The sequence below is a fragment of the Nymphalis io genome, chromosome 16 (genome assembly GCF_905147045.1).
Source record: "Nymphalis io chromosome 16, ilAglIoxx1.1, whole genome shotgun sequence".
Taxonomy (NCBI): domain Eukaryota; kingdom Metazoa; phylum Arthropoda; class Insecta; order Lepidoptera; family Nymphalidae; genus Nymphalis; species Nymphalis io.
The window spans coordinates 6,620,481-6,640,038 of record NC_065903.1 but is presented as its reverse complement, the minus strand read 5'-3'; the positions used below and the strand labels follow the sequence as shown (position 1 = coordinate 6,640,038).

General features: G+C 30.5%; 3 protein-coding genes across 5 annotated transcripts; 2 read left to right on the top strand and 1 right to left on the bottom strand.

The window, feature by feature from the left end:
* The first annotated feature begins 324 nt into the window (after window positions 1–324).
* Window positions 325–2,892, top strand: LOC126774564 (E3 ubiquitin-protein ligase FANCL). 2 transcript variants are annotated; one of them, XM_050496137.1, is made up of 5 exons: window positions 325–1,033; window positions 1,108–1,266; window positions 1,455–1,642; window positions 2,346–2,371; window positions 2,451–2,580. In XM_050496137.1, the coding sequence occupies exons 1-4, from the start codon at window positions 595–597 to the stop codon at window positions 2,364–2,366; spliced, it is 807 nt and encodes a 268-aa protein (XP_050352094.1). In that variant the 5' UTR covers window positions 325–594; the 3' UTR covers window positions 2,367–2,371; window positions 2,451–2,580. The 2 variants fall into 2 exon arrangements, with proteins under 2 accessions (XP_050352094.1, XP_050352093.1); XM_050496136.1 differs by lacking the exon at window positions 2,346–2,371 and having other exon boundaries at window positions 332–1,033; window positions 2,451–2,892.
* Window positions 2,893–3,437: 545 nt separating this feature from the next.
* On the bottom strand, window positions 3,438–7,161 carry LOC126774552 (COP9 signalosome complex subunit 1). The gene is made up of 4 exons (XM_050496121.1): window positions 7,081–7,161; window positions 6,873–6,952; window positions 5,425–6,771; window positions 3,438–3,743 (listed from the first exon to the last, which is right to left on the bottom strand). The coding sequence occupies exons 2-4, from the start codon at window positions 6,882–6,884 to the stop codon at window positions 3,651–3,653; spliced, it is 1,452 nt and encodes a 483-aa protein (XP_050352078.1). The 5' UTR covers window positions 6,885–6,952; window positions 7,081–7,161; the 3' UTR covers window positions 3,438–3,650.
* Window positions 7,162–7,703: 542 nt separating this feature from the next.
* LOC126774557 (gamma-glutamyl hydrolase A-like) lies at window positions 7,704–13,593 on the top strand. 2 transcript variants are annotated; one of them, XM_050496127.1, is made up of 8 exons: window positions 7,704–7,851; window positions 8,109–8,209; window positions 8,368–8,644; window positions 9,694–9,744; window positions 10,785–11,017; window positions 11,661–11,767; window positions 12,097–12,194; window positions 13,015–13,593. In XM_050496127.1, the coding sequence occupies exons 2-8, from the start codon at window positions 8,197–8,199 to the stop codon at window positions 13,292–13,294; spliced, it is 1,059 nt and encodes a 352-aa protein (XP_050352084.1). In that variant the 5' UTR covers window positions 7,704–7,851; window positions 8,109–8,196; the 3' UTR covers window positions 13,295–13,593. The 2 variants fall into 2 exon arrangements, with proteins under 2 accessions (XP_050352084.1, XP_050352085.1); XM_050496128.1 differs by lacking the exon at window positions 8,109–8,209 and having other exon boundaries at window positions 7,735–7,851; window positions 13,015–13,592.
* The last annotated feature ends 5,965 nt before the right edge of the window (window positions 13,594–19,558 follow it).

Sequence of the window (19,558 nt, the reverse complement as noted above, 5' to 3'; positions counted from 1 at the left end):
TTTTATTTTAGTTTAGTACTGATTTAAGCCATAATTAAAACTGATTTAAAATATATTATTGTGTTTTTTTTAATTATTACAATCAATATCCAGATGTACGATAATTTTAATCCATATACAATTATTTTACGGCCCTGGTACAATAACTGCCTGGCTTTAGATTGTGAACACTGTACGACAGTAGTGTACCATCGTACATAGTTATGAAATTATCTTACGGTTGCGAACTCAGTCACAGAGAGCCAAACATCGCGTCGCCCGAACAAGCTGTAGAAGTTTTAGAACAGAGAACGACAATGTTTTCAATTGACATTGTGGCAACGCGCTTTGATAATTTGACAGATGACTTATTTGAAATAATACGATACGAAAAAATTTATATCCGATTTAACGTTTAGTTTTAGATTTCAATCCAATTTATACAGAACAACTTTAGTACATTTTTTTATGATCTTATTAATAGGAATTATTTTTATTTAATCTATATGTATGCAGCATAATTAAAAACAAAATGTAAATATATTGCTAGTTGCAAAATGAATATAAAGCAAGATTTGTTTTATTGAGAAGATAGCTATCGAACATTGTAATATCATGTATAAATCTTTAGATCGCTTGCATGGTTTTTTCCTAGAAAAAAATATAAAAACCATTGATACTGTAAGTTTAGATATAATTGATAAAGAGTTTATTGAAGAAGTTAGAAATCTGCCCGAGGACATATCATTGTCATTTGGTAGAAGTCTTCGAGAATTGAAATGCTCTGTACAAGATTATGAAATTCAAAGAGTCCATGAAATATTTTTGAAATATAATGGCCTTCATAAACTGAGTATTTCTGGAGTGAATCTTCCTCAGTCCCAATTGCAAGAATGTGAATATTCTTCAATTGAAGAGGTTGTACTTGCCTTTCGTCAATACATCAATAGCTTAAGTTCATATTTTCATGAACTGGAAAGTATAGACACATCATTTACTGTGATGGAACCTATCAATCCTACCTTTAAAGATGATTACAGAAGAATATTACTTGGTTTGTTTATTATATTTTTGTTGTTAAATTAATGTTGCATATAATAATTAAATGAAAATTTAACATATTTCCAGATGAAAGAACATGGTTGCATGTTGAAGTAACTACTAATGGTTCAGCAACTAATATTCATCTTGTTGGTCAGTCGGAACACTGGCATGAAAAACTACAAGCTGGTCTGTTAGCTTGGGATCATGATAAAAACATTGTAAATAACATTACAGACATATTTGGTAAATAATTAGCCTTATAATTTAATAAATAAAAAAAAAATAATGTATATAATTCTATAATAGCATTTAAACAGTATGAGCCTTTTATAGATATTTTTTGAGGATAAATAGAATAAAAAATGATCATCGGAGGATCAAGTGCTAGTTATTTTCCTACAAAATATAAAACTTTCTTTTTCTTCCTCTAGATTTGATGAAATCTTCACCTATTGTCAAGCAATTTGACAATATAGAAACAATAAACGATAACAAAGTAGAAGTTCCCTCATGTGCCATATGCTTTTGTGTTGAATTACCAGACAATCCAGGAGTACCACAACCAGTATGTCAGAATCCTAAGTGTGGAGTTTACTACCATAAAAGTTGTTTATTTCAGGTAACAATAATTAACTAATAAAATGTACAAATTTTGAACTTACTGCCTGTGAAAAAATCTATATCCTTGCATACATTCAATAATGCTGTATCGTAGATATATTTTTATTTTAGATTTCGGAGACAGATTGTAAGGTTAAATTTAGAAAGGCTGTTTAATATTTAACTAGTTTTTTGAGTCAATGAAATATATTATGTAGAACATAAAATGTCACTTAGCCCTATTTCAGGCTAGTTAACATTTGACTGACAAGCTCATTTACTAAAACGAATCTTGATGTCGCAAAATATTTGACTATACATACGATCGTCTGGTGCCATTGCACTCGTAAGTCGGCTTCACGCTGGCTAAGAGGGTTGACAATATTACTTGAATTATATTATGTTATTCTTAAATTTATTGATAAGATAGTAACAATATTGTCTTTTGTTTAACTATTTAATTCGCAGTGCTGGACACCATAAATGAATATTTAAAGTGAGGTAAATTTATTTACACTCGTAAAAAACATAATAACATTTTACTTATTTTTATCTTCAAAGATTATACATACAATATTACTAATGTTTTTAATTTTTCGGCATCGGAACGAAATACGTTTCAAGGACTCGGGTGTATGGCATCCAATCAATTATAGTTATTTACTTTCTCAGATATACATGACTATTGTGATAAATTATTATTTTTGCATTTATCTCCACAGCTTATAGACTTGTTTCGTTGATAAAGGTAACTAGGTTTGTATTTGTATTATATTGTAAAATAAAGAATACATTTTAATTAACACAGTTTACATGTTTGGTTTCAGTGGCTTGTTGCTTGTGAGGGAGGTCGCCTGCCTGCATTTGGTGTTGCAAATGGCAGTTGCCCAACCTGTCTTCAACCTATAACATGCAGTGAAAAAGACAACTAGCTTAAGCCTTATATCCTAAATTATTAGTATCCGACAACTTCGACCGAACCTTCGGTTAAAATGGGCTGAACTTTTGGCCAAGGGTTTTAATAGTAAGCACCGAGATTGAACGAACTGTTACAATTGTGCGAGAGCGCAATTGAAGAGCCGATGCCCAAAATTTTAACTTTTTATAATTATATTGTAATTACTTCTATTTTTAATTTGATTAATTTTCCGAAAATGCGCATTTAATTGACTAAGTTTAAAAGTGTTTATTTTATTTTCACATTACTTGAGAAAAAATAAAACTTTTTTAAATTACTTTTAAATAAAAAATATAATATATTTGACATTATTTTTGGTTTTAATTATCTCGTTAAGGTGTTCATATAAATTTATTAAAAAAATATTTTATTCACTTTAATCAATCTTGAATCGAATTTCTTATGGTTATCAAACTTTCCAGGTCGACCAGAAATCGACCTTCGGTTGGACACTAACTGACATACAATATTTTTTTAAATACAATTTGTAACTCATATCATTGTATTTAATTTTTTAAGTTATATTTTTCGAAATTCATAAATAAAATAACTTTTATAAATACCAGGCTCAAAGGAGCAGTGTTTACTGGTTAAGTTGCAATTTTTAGGTACCTATAACATTGTACTTTAAATGAAATTAAAAATCATCATATTTTTACTTTTTTAATATTATTAAAAATTACGTAGACATAATATTTTGTGGTTACATAGAATAATTCTGTATAAACAATGTTGCAAATAATGCTTGCATCAGCAGTTCAAAGTCCGTGAGAGCTGACAAAACATTATACTTAAAATCAACACCAGCATTTGCAAAGGCAATATTGCTGAAACCACACAGACCTATTTCTGTATCTTTCAAGAACACCCAAGTCGGGTATTTAATGGTACTTGAAGTGTTTACTCGAAATGAAAAAGAGAAGATTTCACATGACAAAGTAAATGTATTTCTTAATTAAAGGCTTCGCCTATAAAATTACATTGCATGATACAATTTGAGTTAGATGTACAAATTATTTAAGTTGCCATGTAAAAGTGTTGTATGCTGACTATTTTGTGAGGTACTTTATCACAAGGGCACGGTCTCGAAGGTGCGCGGTGTGTGACTGGTACTGGAGCCAGGAGCCTCACCACATTGTGGGCCGGTTTCTCGGCCAACATTCTGTAAGCGTAAAAATTTACTGTTCCATAAGTATTATCACATAGTTTAATTATTTAAAGACATAATGAATGTAAGGAACGTATTATATTTAAAGAATAGTTGTAAGTTATTTCATTATTTGTCTATTAAAATTAAAATTAAAAAATTGTATACATTTTTATTACAGTAAATTATACTTTAAACAAGATTAACAATATCTTGGGGTTAAAAAAGATAAATTAAGTTTCAGAGCCCCTGTATATAACTCGATTAGCACATCACTGAAATTACTGGGTTTTATTATAAGAAATATGAAGGAATTTTAAAAGTGAATCCAAGGTAGTCCTGTAAAATATTTTAATAAGAAATAGACTTGAGTACTGCTCCATAGCATGAAATCCTCACTATAAAGTGCATAAGGATAGAATAGAAAAAGTACAGAAGTCTTTGCTACATTTAGCTTACAAGGAAGATATAATATGACTGAGACTTGATCAATCTTTGTTTTTTTCATAAAATTATTAATGCCCTGATATGTTAAGTAGAGTAAGATTGACTGTACCAAAATTTAAAATAGAACTCATATTAAGAACAAGCTATCTTTTACAAGCAAGCTAAATTTAAAAAAGCTCACCTAGGTATTTTTAACAACTCCACCATATGATTTAAAAGTAAAATTAAAAGAAAATATTTTCTTTTAATAATTCATTTACTCATTCCTTTTTAATTATTATGTTTTTGTATAGTTATTGCTTTTAGTATTTTTAGTAACTTATTTGAATAAGTATATGTAACAAAGAATGTCTGAATATTATAATAATATCATGCTGAAGTAGCCTTTAAGTGAGGCATACAATATTCCATTTTGTGTTACCTATAAGACAAGTTAATATTGTATGCAGAATTTGCTTCCTATGAAAATGAATAAAAAATAAATTAATTACCATTACTGCATTGCATAGAAATTGTACAATAAAGAATTGATTAAACATTTTGACTTTTCAAAATTATGTCCGTATTAAATAGTAATTTTTTGCTGTCAGGAAAATGTGAGAATACCTGCATATCTGAGTGGTTTAGAAAAGGTAGGAAAAGGCCTATATTTGCATCAGCAATCTTCTATATTGAATCCAACTGATATATATTTTTATTTTTTATTTGGAACGAAAAGGATTTTTTGTGTTCAGTTGTCTATCTTGCTTGATAAGCTATGGCATCACTGTATGTTACCCTATTATATTTCATTATATTAATATATATAATGGACATTTTCAAAAAAATTGAATAAATTGTAAGCAAACCATCATCCCAAATTTTACCCCTCATGCTAACTTCATACCAAATTGCATGAATATCGGTTCAGTGGTGTGGATGTGGCAGTGTAACAGATAAATGAACAACTTGGTTTGTCTGTTAAACATTATGTTAATGTTAACTTTCGCATTTTTTGCATAGTATTTTTCAGTATAGATTTGATATCAAAAAGCAATTTTAAAATTGCAAGATATAGCTACAACATTAACTAAATTCTAGTTTGTTTTGGCAATAATTGATATTTGATGTTCATGAGAAGACTAATTTTACAAACTTTGTAACAATTTAATGAAATGCCATTAATAAATAACGCAAAGCTTTTGAGGGAGTGTATAGACCAAATAAATATTCAGTTTACTCATTTACCTTATAAAATATAAAGACATACCTTAACATGTATTTGATTTTTCAGCATGGCAGCACGTAGAATTAACATGGATGTCCGTCGCTGATATTCTTTCCCCATAGCAAGACTTCTTTCAAAAGTAGTGCTCCTCTGATCCACATCTTTAGCATAGAGTATTTTGTTATGGGAATCAATGCGTGCTTGAATTTGCCCATCAAGTATTAATTGCATTAGTTCATCTTCAAGAGCATTTACTGTGCGATTAAAGGCAGCAGCCATTAGTCGCATGTCAGCTGACAAGTAGGGACTAAAGTACTGAATTAAGGCTCTATTGCGTATCTGCATGTATAAAGAATTTAAGTGTGGTGCTAAATACATATCTAGAAGAAGATTGTCACGTATCTCATCAAGTAACCTTAAGCAGGATGCATACTTAGATTCATAAAATTTAAAAATTATGTCTCGTAACTGTGGTTCTAGTTCTAAAAATAATTTAAAAGAACTGCTAACTATTACTTGTTTTTGAAGCTCAGATCGATCAAAAGTAGCCAATGCACATAGTCCTCCATAAACTGCTACATTATTGCTACTAAGAAGTTCTGGATAATCACAGTGATCGATACTGGCAGCTAGAAAATGCTTTGCAGCTGACTTGTATTTCTTAGTTGCTAACTCAGCTAAGCCTGCAGCACATTTTAAACGAGTAAGTATAGCTTGATTTGAATCTTTTCCAGGAACTTCATTAAAATCTGGTGTTCCTTCTGCCTTAGAAACATAGTTTAAGACATGTGCCCAGTTTTGCAAATACACTGAAACCTTTACTACATTGAGGCACATCATTATTATATGTTTGCCACTTGTGCAGTAATCTCTAGCTCTAGAATAACACTTTAGAGCACTAGTTAGGTCACCGCAGTCTAGGTAGTGATCACCTAAGTCATCATGTCCCCTTCTAATGCTTTCTTTTATAGAATTTGTTTTGTAATTTTTAAGATCTGTATCTAATTTTTCCAACTTTATAGCAGCTTTTTTAGTTTTGGATTCCACCCACATTGAGTCAAGAACAGGGATATCTTGTGAACCCATCTGTACAGCTACATCTGGTAAGCCTGCAATTGCTATAGCTTCAGCAAGTTTTTTGTGGAGAGTTTGATAAAGATTTACATTATAGGTTGTCATGACATATGCTATAGCCATTTTGAGGGCTTCTAATCTTAAAGATGGACAGTGGTCTGCTACAAACATCAATCTGTACAACTTAGCAAAACCTGTGTATGAGGCAGCATATGTCTCCAAGTCTAAAGTAGGATTTTCAACCACATAACATTCTGTTTCATTGTTTTCATTATCTTCAAGTGGAACATCCACTTGCATTGGTTCGGCCGTATTCTGAAAGAACAAAGTAAATGAAGTACAATTTTATATGCTTTTATCAACTTTACTGTCGGATAATTAACGTATACATAATTTAAAAAATACGGTTTACTTACCATTTCGAACATTTTATTAGTATAAGCTTGGAACTATAACATAAATTACACGAATTCCCTTGTCAACGCAGGAAACCAACCTAGAACACGAAGGTATTTTTTAACTTCCTTTGTTTTTATACAATTTCGATTGATTATTTTAATAATTGGCACTTTTTTCAAACATCTGTAGGAACAGATGTAACAAGAACAATTATTATCAAAATACCTTTATCATTACGTTTCTTTTTTGCAGCGGCATTTTTCTTTTTTGACTAGAAATCTACAGGGTTACCCTTTGTAAATTTGTCAAATATATAGATAATTTAAAGGCTTGATAACTTCAAAAGCTTATAGACAAAATAATCTTTAATTATGTAATTGGTAACAAGCTTGTCATTAATTTCAAGTTTCTTTGTATATGTTTATTTTATTATGATTTATATGTTTTACGTTTTTATTTAAAAGCATTTTTATTCTAAACAAAATTTTCTCATTTCTAATCCTACAGAAATAAATAATAAACATATAATATCATATGTTTATATACATATGTTAATATTATATGAATATTGAATTTATCAATTCTACAAATAGTAGCCCTGTAATAAGAAAATTCCTCAATAACGCACTATAAAATATTGCCCGCTTAAAAAAGTGGAGTAATTACTTTTAAAATATATTTAACATCAATAAAAAATTAAGGACATTATTTATCATTTCCGTTTTTTCGAAATAGATAATGATGAAAAATGATAAAATACGTACTATGTATACATTATGCTTTATTTGCTGAAAAGTAAATACGCATGCGCACTTCATACTATTCAATATTATTGATAAAATATGGCATTTGTATACTTTAGGATTTAACTTATATGTTTTGTACCATTATCCTTTTAATTTGTAACCTATTATATAGAAAAAAAACATCTAACTGTTGTTAAAACATTGCAGTAATAAATTCATTTAATTTTAGGACTTAAACAAAATAATTAAGGTATGTCAAAATAATTTATTTTCAATAAAAGCTTTTTATGGTCTCATATTATAAAACGAAAGACTAAAGACTTATAGTCTGAGTGTATGCATACATTAATTATTACTTCTCGCAGCAAAAATAAATATCAATTAATTAATAAAATAGTTTTTTATCCAATTGGTAAATTCATCATATGCACTTAGTTTGATTAATATTGAATACTCATTAAATTATGCAACATTCGACTATCCGACGTCACATAATTTTATTTTTAGCCAGTAGCCACTGAAACGGCTGAATACTGATGAACACGAGCAACGCTAAAATAGTACACTACTTCGCAATATGTTTATTGTTTTGTAAATGAGTTGTTATGGTTAGTGTTATTTAATTTGTATCTTAAATTGTGTAAACTGAACTGACCAGAAATAGTGTCGGTAGATATTAAAAAAAACCACATGACAATAATGTATTTCGATAACTCATAGTTGTACAGCTGATAAGTTAAGATAATAATTTGTATAAATTTCGTAGATGACTGTGTATCATTGAATTTTTGGTTTCAATTGATAACCATGAAAGGGGTTTTAATCATAATCGCAGCGTATTTCTTATATTTTTGCAAAGGTGCTAGCCGCACCTTTAATGTGCAAAGCAATGTGCTTAATGATCGACCGATTATTGGTGTATTGTCCCAAGAACAATCTATTTATTTGCACTCGAAATATCCCGAGGAAAATTATACAAGCTACATAGCAGCTTCTTATGTTAAGGATATTGAATCAGCGGGTGCAAGAGTTGTGCCAATCTTGTAAGTGCATATTATTTATATGTTTATGTAAGTACAAAACCTAGTCTCGCTAATCTGGAGTATGTAAGACCTGACCCCGTTACAAAGTTTTAAATACATAACATAAATCATACAATTTTAAGGATTAATATTATAAATGCGAAAGTTACTTTGTTTGTTTGTCACGCTTTCACCTCTTAACCATTAAACCAATCATTACATTTATCCATGTACGGGTGAAGCTGTTGGCGGAAGCAAATATTTTTTTTCAAAACGGAACGTTTGAACACCAACAAACAAACAAACTTTTCAATTTTATTTATACTTATAAATGCGAAAGCTACTCTGTCTGCCTGTTTGCCTGTTACGCTTTGACATCTAAGTGACGACAAGGCATGGAACCAATTTTGATGAAAGATTTAAGCAAGCTTGAACCACAAGGAAGGGCATATACTACGTTTTAATACCTATACCTCTCCCGTCATGCGGGCGAATCCGCGGTTCGTAACTAGTTATTAATATTTGTGAGAAACATAGTTAACTGCTTTGCGTTTCTCTAATTATACGACAATATATGTATATGTTTCTTTAATTATTTGATCTACAAATTGTGATAGGCTTATATAAACAAAAAGCTTTCGAAATACCAAATTAAATTTGATTTGTATTTTTTTAATCCGTTTGATTAACCACATGTTCGGATTGTCCGGACAATCGTGTGCCAGATTAGTGAGACTTGTTTTATCATATTTTCAGTTTTTTTTTATATGACAATTCCAATATAAATCAGTAGGGCTATTCTGTAAGAAAACGGTTAAGAAATGTGACAAAGTGATATGCGACATTGATAATAATAATTATAACATTTCAAGACATCAAAATAGTACTTAATATATCACCATCAACATATCACGGGTGATTAATGAAGTGAGTTTTTACAGAATAGCATTGTTGTACTAAGCAAATGTAAATATATAATAATGACTGTTCAGGATTATACCCTGTAAACAATGAACACTGTTTTTTTTTAATAAGCAACTGATATATTTTATAATCACTTTTAATTTCAGGATTGGCAAAGACCGTCGCTACTATGAAGAACTTATAAATAAGATAAATGGGTAATTTTCTTAATTCTATATAAATCACTTTTTCTTACAATTTTATTTTTATTTTTATTATAAATTCGAAAATTATTGTCTGTTTGTTACCTCATCACGAATAAAAATACTGAGCCGATCATAATAAAATTTAACATCGTGGTAGTTGGGACTTAATATAGTTATATATTTGGCGAAATTTGCCTGATAATAATAATTGTCGTGGACGTGACCAAGGTGAACCGATGAAAAAGAATGGATATGTACCTATTACAGGCTTTTATTAACAAGTTCTTGATTACGTAAGTTAGGTATTGGTGTGAGTAAGATATATATGTAGGGTGACGTATACATATGTACAGAAATATAAATATTTTTTTTTTTTTAAAAAGTTTTCGTCACGCGACACCCGGCAAATGTGATGACATCGAAATTTAGAATATTTTTTTTTGTTCAGTAAAAAAAAAATTTAGTGCCTCCATTTTGTGTTTGTCGTAGGACCTTTAATCTTGACTTGTGAAGTCAACCTTATAATTATTTTATTATCGCCTTATCACGAGTTGTTATTCCAAGTTTTTATTAATCTAATATTTATAATATTTGATTGATATTCATGATATAATAGATTATTAAAAAAATGTTTAATTGTTTTATTTATTTACGATTAGTAAGTACTTTTAATCATACTAAGTAGTTTGTAGAACTTATATAGTGAAAAATTATTATATTAACAAATATATTTAAGAGTTATTTTACAGCCTTTAACTTTATATTTTTTTCCCCGACTCAATACGTTATTTTATGTGTCTTCGTATCGTGATATTTATTATATTTGTATGTAGATATTGAATGAAACGTTCATTCATTTGCTTCAATTCGCTTCAAAACTATTAAGATTGACTAATTATTATTGATGTGAAAAAAATCATAGCGCTTGGTACACGGTAGGGGCTAACTGAGACTTTGAACGTCAGACGAGTAAGCATGAGATTAAGAGCGTCAAATGACGTCCCTCTAACCTGACACACCAGTTTTTTTATTATTGCACTTTTTATTTACAGGGTATTTTTGCCGGGTGGCGCAACGTTCTTCAACCAGTCAAACGGCTTCGCTGATGCTGGTCAGCATATATACGATATCGCAAAAGAATTGAACGACGCTGGAGATTATTTTCCAATATTTGGAACATGTCTTGGCTTCGAGCTGCTTATTATTTTAGCTTCAGGACGCGATAAAATCGAAAATAGAATAAGATGTTACTCGTATAATAATCTCCCACTCAATTTTACACGAGGTAAGTTTTTTTTTCTAAATTGAAAGGTCAGATTCACTAATCAGTAATAATATACCTATCTAATTACTTAATACTTCAATTAATCAATCGTAGTTATCTGATTTGATTGCTACCTGCTAGAATGTAATGTACCTTAATCGTAAGATCACATATATTATAATTTTATATATATTTAAATAAAATTAACACATTTATGCATACTATATATGTCTTCAGCGTTTATCCGAAGTTTCAACTTCAACGATTTGGACGAATATTAAGTTGACACTACTTGTTGGTAATTGCGTGAAATTTTCTGGCATACACGTATTATTGCATAAGGGACATAACATCTTAATTCCCAAGGTTGGTGGCGCATTGGTGATGTGAGCGATGGTTAACATTTCTTATAATGCCAATGTCTATGGGCGTTGGTGGCCACTTACCATCAGGTGGCCTATATACTCGTCCGCCTTCGTATTGAATAAAAAAAAATCAACATGCAGGATTTATTGGATATTTTTTTCTCACACAAATGTGCAATGTAGAATCGTAATCATTCCCCATATTGTTAACACGCCCGATGTAATAATTATATATTAACAATGTATTATGCAAACAATACATATTAAAACATTTTTGTAATATGTGTTTTTTTTTACAGATTACCGGAGTAGCAAAATGTTCAAGGAAACTCCACGTGATATAATTAATATATTGAAAACCAAAGATGTTACTGTGAACGCTCATCAGTTTTGCATAGTTGATGAAGTTAGTTTAAGAGATGTGATAATGTTTATCTTTAACTGATCTCGGTGAGCCAAGGAATTAGAGGAGAGTGGATGACATGCTCTCTGAATGAAATCATCCGTCAATACTATTTAATAAGTTTTGTTAAATTTATCTTGACACAGCGAAAAGCATCAGGTAGTTTTATAAATATCAATATTTGTCATACAGCTCACGTCTGTGAATTCGAGTGTAGCGTCGAGTTGTTAATAGTACAACCCGAGACCTTTGTAATAGACCTGTAGTAGACCTTTGTGATTTCTGCAACAACTAGACTGCTACGTGTAAATTTATGTTATTTTATTCCTTAGAATTTAAAATCTCACAACCTCACCGATGATTGGCGGGTGACTGCTCACAGCAACGACGAATACAATGTCGAGTTCATCGCAAGCATTGAACATAGGAGGTATGATTATATTATATAATATAATTTATATTATGATCATATATTATTAATAATGTCCTCCTATGGTGAACATTTACCATCAGGTGGCTCACATGCTAGTCCCGCCTACCTATTTTATAAAAAAAAATCCTAACAGATTTCAGCCACGGTGGCCAATTTCAAGAGAGATTAGCCAACTACGAAGGACATATTATAGTGGACAAGTGTGTGCGTAAACACAGGTGCATTCTTTATTCGCTTACTCTTATAATCCGATGGGACGGCAATCCAACACGACCGGAAAGAGTTCAGGCACAGGACCAACGGCTTTACGTGCTTTCCGAGGCACGAGAGTGTACACACTGCTAACTTTTGAAGCATGGGTGAGTTTCACCCAGTCGTTAGTTATTCTAACACTGAGCTGAAATGTGTGAGAGGGACATAACATCAGAAATCCCGAGGTTGGCGAAGTATTATAAAAAGTCCTTTTTATCTATCAAAGCAATTGTCTATGCCAGCGATACTCTACCTTCTTTATAGGGTCCACAAACACGTGTTAATCATGGTATCGCGGGCCGCAAATAAAGTATTTAACTAATGATTTCTTAGGTTTCGGGATTGTTAGAATGAGAAAGAACTATGAAAAGATTTATCGAACGGTGTTAATAAAACCCTTATAAATGTAGAATAGTTTATAATAAAACAATATTAAGTGGGCCAATCACAAAAGCTCGGCGGGCCGCAGGTTGAGTACCGCTGGTCTATGTTCCAAGATAACCGTTTCCCATTCCACGGCTATAATAGGCTTTTAATAGAAGTTAACAATGAAATTGTCTTATAGATATCCATTTTACGGGGTGCAGTTCCACCCGGAGAAGAGTGCGTTTGAATGGAAAAGATCGAAGAATTATCCGCATTCGTTTGAGGCTGTGAAGGCCAACCGTTATTTTATGGACTTTTTCGTCCAGGAATGTAGAAAGAGTCGACATTCCTTCGCCAGCGCAACGGAAGAAAATCGTTACATAATTTATAATTACGAACCACGCTTTACGGGTGTCCTCGGCAGTGCTTACCACCAATGCTATTTCTTCGAGCCCAGAGGAACAGTTTCATATAAATAATAATGTAAAACATTATGATTGCGGCATGTATACGTAATTGTTACAATTAATAGTCGGATATTTTTATATGTTGGTGTCAACATTTATTTTCTTCTACATAAGTTAAGTTTGTAAAAATGTCTATTCGACAGTAAGCATACATGCTTAATATTTTTTTTGCTGTTTTATAATCCGTCAACATAAAAAACATGCTATATAATCTATGCTTTCTGAAACTATGAACTGTCATGGTTTGACAATTTCTGAATGACTTATAAAATTAATATTGACCTAATTTATATAGCTTTTTGTTAGTTTAATTTAGGCTTAAGTTATGATTTTATTATTTATTTAGTCAATTCATTATATTAAATAATAATTTGTTATAATATATGTATGTAAGCCTTATTTATTAAATTGTAATAAGTTTTAAAAAACTTATAACTTCGATTATTTTCATGTGTTTTTATAATTAACAAAATATAATTAAAATTTACTTTACGAGTTTTATTTGGAATACTCTTTCTGATAATGTAACAGAGATTTTAGTGTTTAGGGGAACAACTAACGACCTTCTAATTTTCCACTATTAATGATGGATATTTTTCAGTTTACATAGGTAGTCCCCTGTCTAAAAGTAATATTTATTTAAAAAATATATATAATTATTTAATTCAATTTGCAAAGAGCAAAATTTTGAAACACTGATTTAAAAAGAAAAAACAAAAATAATCTAAGTTCTGAAAATAAATTTAAACCACAATTACACATAAAATATGAATAAAAAGAAAGTGTTTATTCACATGCAATAGCGCAATTGCGCGTGATGATAAAGGCAGAGTTGATAAATAGTTTCTTCGAGCACCATAACGACCAAAATAAATAAACATGCATAATTTATTTACTAAATGTGGGTATGTATATGTATATGTATTTGTGTGCATACCAAGTGACGGGTCCCCTTACCCCGGGACTTATAACAAGTTTCACCCTTATTCCACTCCCAAGAGATATAATTTTCTCATTGCAATTAGTTTACAAATGGCAGAGTAGTGGTAATGGTGTCCTTCTGATTGAGAGAATAGCCAACCGGTAGTATAGTATTGGATACGTTTGTGAGCAAACACATTTTTTTTGCTTTATTTAAAATGTAACAAAGATACAACATAATGGCCTCAGGATTAAACAACGCAGGGGTTGCTTACATTATTCTAACTTAGGCTTACAGGTAATACTGTTTTTTACCTTTAATGCTATTTATTATTTCTTAGGGCTGTATCACAAAGACCCAAAGAAATATTAGTTTTGAAGTTGATTCATAAATACTATTTTATAGATGTACCAAATTAATCTACACTAAAAACGTAACATGCGAACCACCAAGAGCAAGAGCTAAAATTAATATTTCTAAATAAAACTCTGCTTTTCAAGTTTTATATGAATTTAAATACAGTCAATAGCTACAAAACACAAAAAAAAAGAATTTCTGACAAATAGAGGCAAATGAATGGCGACAGTGAAAAGAAACTACCTGACTGGTTTTTCTTTAATTAATTATAAAAGCCGATTTTTTTTTTGTCGAAGCCAAGATGGCCCGGTGGTAAGAAGGTGTGAATCTTAATCGATGATCGTGGGTTCAAACCCGTGCAAGCACCACTAAATTTTCATGTGCTTAATTTGTGGTTATAATTCATGTCGTGCTTGACGGTGAAGGAAAACATCGTGAGGAAACCTGCGTGTGTCTAATTTCACTGAAATTCTCTCACATGTTTATTCCACCAACCCGCATTGGAGCAGCCTGGTAGCTTTAAATCTTCTTCTCAAAAAGGGAGAGGAGGACTTAGCCCAGCATTGGAACATTCACAGGCTGTTACTGTTACTGTTTTACTGTTATTTATTAATACATAGCTTATTTTATTCTAACTATAAGTGATTTTAATAAACTAAGCTACGTATAAGTAAACATTAATTATAGTCTATTCCAACCACAACAGGAATCAACCCAAATAAACAACTTTGACACCGATATCATTGGTCACCGATATCAATTGACGCGATATCATTGGTCGAGATCTTGAATAATCTATTATATTACTATGGATTCGCGAAAAAATGGCTTTCTAAATGTCTGCGAAATTGTAATCGGAACTTCCTAGATAAGTGGAATAGTCTTGTATTATAAATAAAGGTAAATTAATCAAGAATTGTTTTTAGCGCATAATACAGTAGAACAATTAGAAAATCGCATGCAAATTTGTAAATCTAAAGTTTGTTTACCTTTATTCCTACTCCGATTGGAATAGGGTATAGATACTTATTGTATCGTGTCATATCGTATTGTATTATATTGTATCGTATTAATTTTAAGACGATATTATAAAATTTATAAATACTACACCAATATGGATCTTCATAATTTTAATTGTAAGCATTATGTATTAATGAAAATAACGCTAACGATAAGCCATGTATATTTTATATTGAGTTGTCGGATAAGCCACAACTGCTTATGAAGATTTATAATTGTCAATTAACCTAAAATTCCAATAATAATTAATGTATAATATTTAAATTAATCAATAATATTTGATTTATATTACTAAAATCGCTTACATTAAATATTCCATTGAATTTTAAGCGAGTCTTTTAAAAACCAATATCGATGGTTCTGGTGTCGATATGTAAGTAGGACAAGAGTTCAACTAAGGTTCAATCTTTGATTATTTTTCACTGTGAATATAATTTAATATCTTCTATAAGTCGGAGATCTCCAAGCCACCAAATCAAATTTATTTATTATTATTATGGGTTTCTGAGTCAATAGCTCGCGGCTGAAAGGCAGAATCTTGTCTAAAGCTCTGTCGGGTTGAGGTCTTTAACTTGTTTATAGTTTATGCTCAAAACTTATACAAACCTCAGTTGTGTTTGACTTAGCATTATATTGATAATCAATGTAAACACATATTGTAACTTCAAAATAAAAAAGTTGTTTCAAATATACCTAGTATTGTTAGCTCAAAGCATGACAAATAAAAAATATTTCATTTAAATTTTCAGGGAGTGTACACACTTCCAATTTCCAGACCTCGGGCTGCTACTGAGAATTTTCTGATAGAAAAACCCAATTAATTAATTTATTGGCTCGACCTGGGAATTTAATCCAGGACCTCGGGGTCAGCGGCCTTATATCTAGCCACTAGACCAACGAGGCAGTCAAAAAATATCTGCGCTAACATTATAAATAATAGTTTTCATTAAGTTGTGGAATGTCCACGACTTTATGTGAAACGTGTACGTGACACTATAATTCTAAATAATTCTTTAATTTACAAAAAAAATGTGGCCATCATGGGAGGCCCGAGAGATGTGAAACATCGAAATTGATAGTTATTTAAATTAAAAATATATATCTTTCTTTTAATTTTTATAATATAATATACGGCAAAGAAATTAAATCTCGTGCTCGTAGCACGTGCCTCGCACACGAGGGAGTAGAGAAAGGGCAAGACGGCATAAAAAAGCGTCATGTCATTTGCCATCACGGCCTGCGAGTCGGTCTAACTTCAATGCGCACCAATAGATTTCGATTTGACACTAGCGTATCGAAATTATAAGGGTTAAAAGTTCGAATACGGAAATACGTCCGATGAGAATTCCGTTGGGGCACATATATCGTTTAGATAGCAATTTACACTAACAGACTATTTATGATGGGAAAAGTTTAATAGTATAATGTAAAACAAAGTTATCCTATTAAGTAGGTACGAGGTGTGGGCATTCATCCCGTGTTACCCATGGGGTTATTAGTTCAAAAATACTTCTAACACTAGTTTGCTAGCCATTTTATTACAATGACGTTTTTAAATATTATGCCCTTTTTCACTTTTTTGGTTTTCCGTCAAAGAAAATAATTGTTCAAATGTCTAAAATAAAATGTAATTCAAGCAGCAGTTACCTATCTAGTGACTACTGGAAAAAAAATTATACTTAAATTAAGATAATACTGAAGTAAATATAGTGCAGTAAAAATACCATATAAAAAAATAAAATACAATCTGTGCAACGCAAACATTGACGAGAGTCTAATACTGATTTTTATTTATTTAATATTATAAGTTCTTTTCAGATTTTTTAAAAATGCCTTCAACGAAAAATATATGGACCATCTCTGGATCTACCTGGAAAACAATTGCCATTACAGAGAAATTGGTGAACATACATATATAAAAAAATATACGTCTCGTACCTTTCCTTTTAAAGTTGGTTAAAGAGCAGTAATAAGGTATTTATATAAACACAAGAGAGCAGGCCCTTGTTCTGTACAGGGCTATATATGGGCTATCACTTGGCTTTTCTTCAATTAGTTCATTATTAAGTTTTTACTTTTATCATATAACTATTTTCTGCCCGCGGCTTCACACGTTTATGGTCAGGTTTTAGGTAACCTTGTCCTTTTTTGTACCCTTATTTCTTTCGCATTTATATTATTAAACATTTCCGCGGGGGAAAAACTTGCGGGAGAAATAGTAAAAAGATATGCGTTATGAATGTAAAGCTAAACGTTATGAAACACTTTTTTTATAAATGTTGTTCGGATCATGTGTTAAGAAGTCACGTGTCGACAAGAATCAACGACTGTTCATAGAGTAATATTTAAAAAAACACGTGTTTTTGTTTGACTATGATAATCTGATCGTTTCTGTCATATATATGATCATGAAAAAGTCCAGACGGGTGTAGGCAGTTTTGATAAATTATTTGAAATAAATTCCTTCGTACAAAAAAATTCTTTATAAAATGACAACAGAGACAATCTTAAGCTCTGGCATTTAGATTGTATCGGTTAATATCTTTGTTTCGTATTATTTTTCGTCATATTTATTTGAATCATAATTATTATATTATATTAAGATGTACCTACCTCACCTTACGTATACAGCTGTTTAGCTAATTTAAACTTTTCTTTGCTTTTCTGCAAGCTGCCTTACGACTTTGTATGAGTGATATAAAATAATATTTTTGAAAAAAAATATACCCATTATGTACTGTCCAGGTACTCAAACAAACAGAAAATTGTATACATGAACAGGACTTATATATAAATTCTGTACGTATTTGAAGAACTGTAAATCAAAGGTTAAAAACCTTTATTAAGTTGAATTAAAAGCAGACTACATAATTCCAGACAATTATTTCTCTTATTTAATACCTCTTAATAGTTTATATTTATTCTTAATAACTGTTAATTATTATGGGGCATGATTTAACCTTAAGCTTCAATGATATGATTGAACAATTTTATCGTTTTTATGTTTCGGTCGATGTATTCGGTCGATAGGTCATAGACATTCCCTTTCTACTTTATTGGTAAATGTTAATTTCCGGTAACAACGATGTTCTTTCATTGAAATTTGTCAAGTTGTCAAGCGTTGTGAAAATTTTTGAAATTATTACTTAGTCTATTCTGTACTTCTTAATCTAAAAAGTTCTATATCCTGCTTAACGATTAAAGGTAAGAACGTTTTGAAATTAAATGGTTTTAATATGATTTATTTTACGAAGTTAATTGACTTTAGTAATATTAATAATTAGCTATTGCGATAAGTTCTCCAACTGTTAACAACGAATATTTAATTAAATTAAATTACAAATATCTAAGAAAAAATTGGACGCTTATTAAGAAAATGAAGCTCGACCTAATAATAGAAAATCCACATTTAGGCCTGTATTAGGCGTAACTTTTATTTCTTAGATTAAGGTGTTATAAATAATATTATGATGTTGATATCTGTGATGCATATCAATTTACTTTTGGGTAATGAGATCGTATCGATCGTTCATGTAAAGTAATTGGTGATAAGGCAATGATAGACATTTTTATGAAGATAAGGTTATCGAACTCGGTTTTATTTTTAATCATTTTTAGACGCTTTAAATATAAAGCTAAAAGACCTTGTACTGTGACTAATTAAACTAATGATGCTGGAATGTTTTCGATGATTATTTAAATATTATAATCGGAAAACATCTACAATTATAAGTTTCTGTAATAATTAATATATAGTAAATTTTATTGAATACAAAACTAAAACAAAAATTTTAACATACGTTACAATAAATATTCCAAACAGTAAAACAATTCGGAAGTATTTTTACCAAAAAAACTTACTCTAGGTTCCTTTAGCCCCAATTACCGTAATAAAATTAGATAATACCAAAAATCCATTGTTAAATATTGGGGAGAACTTCATGTATCAACTCGTTGTTTTAGACCCCTTATGCATA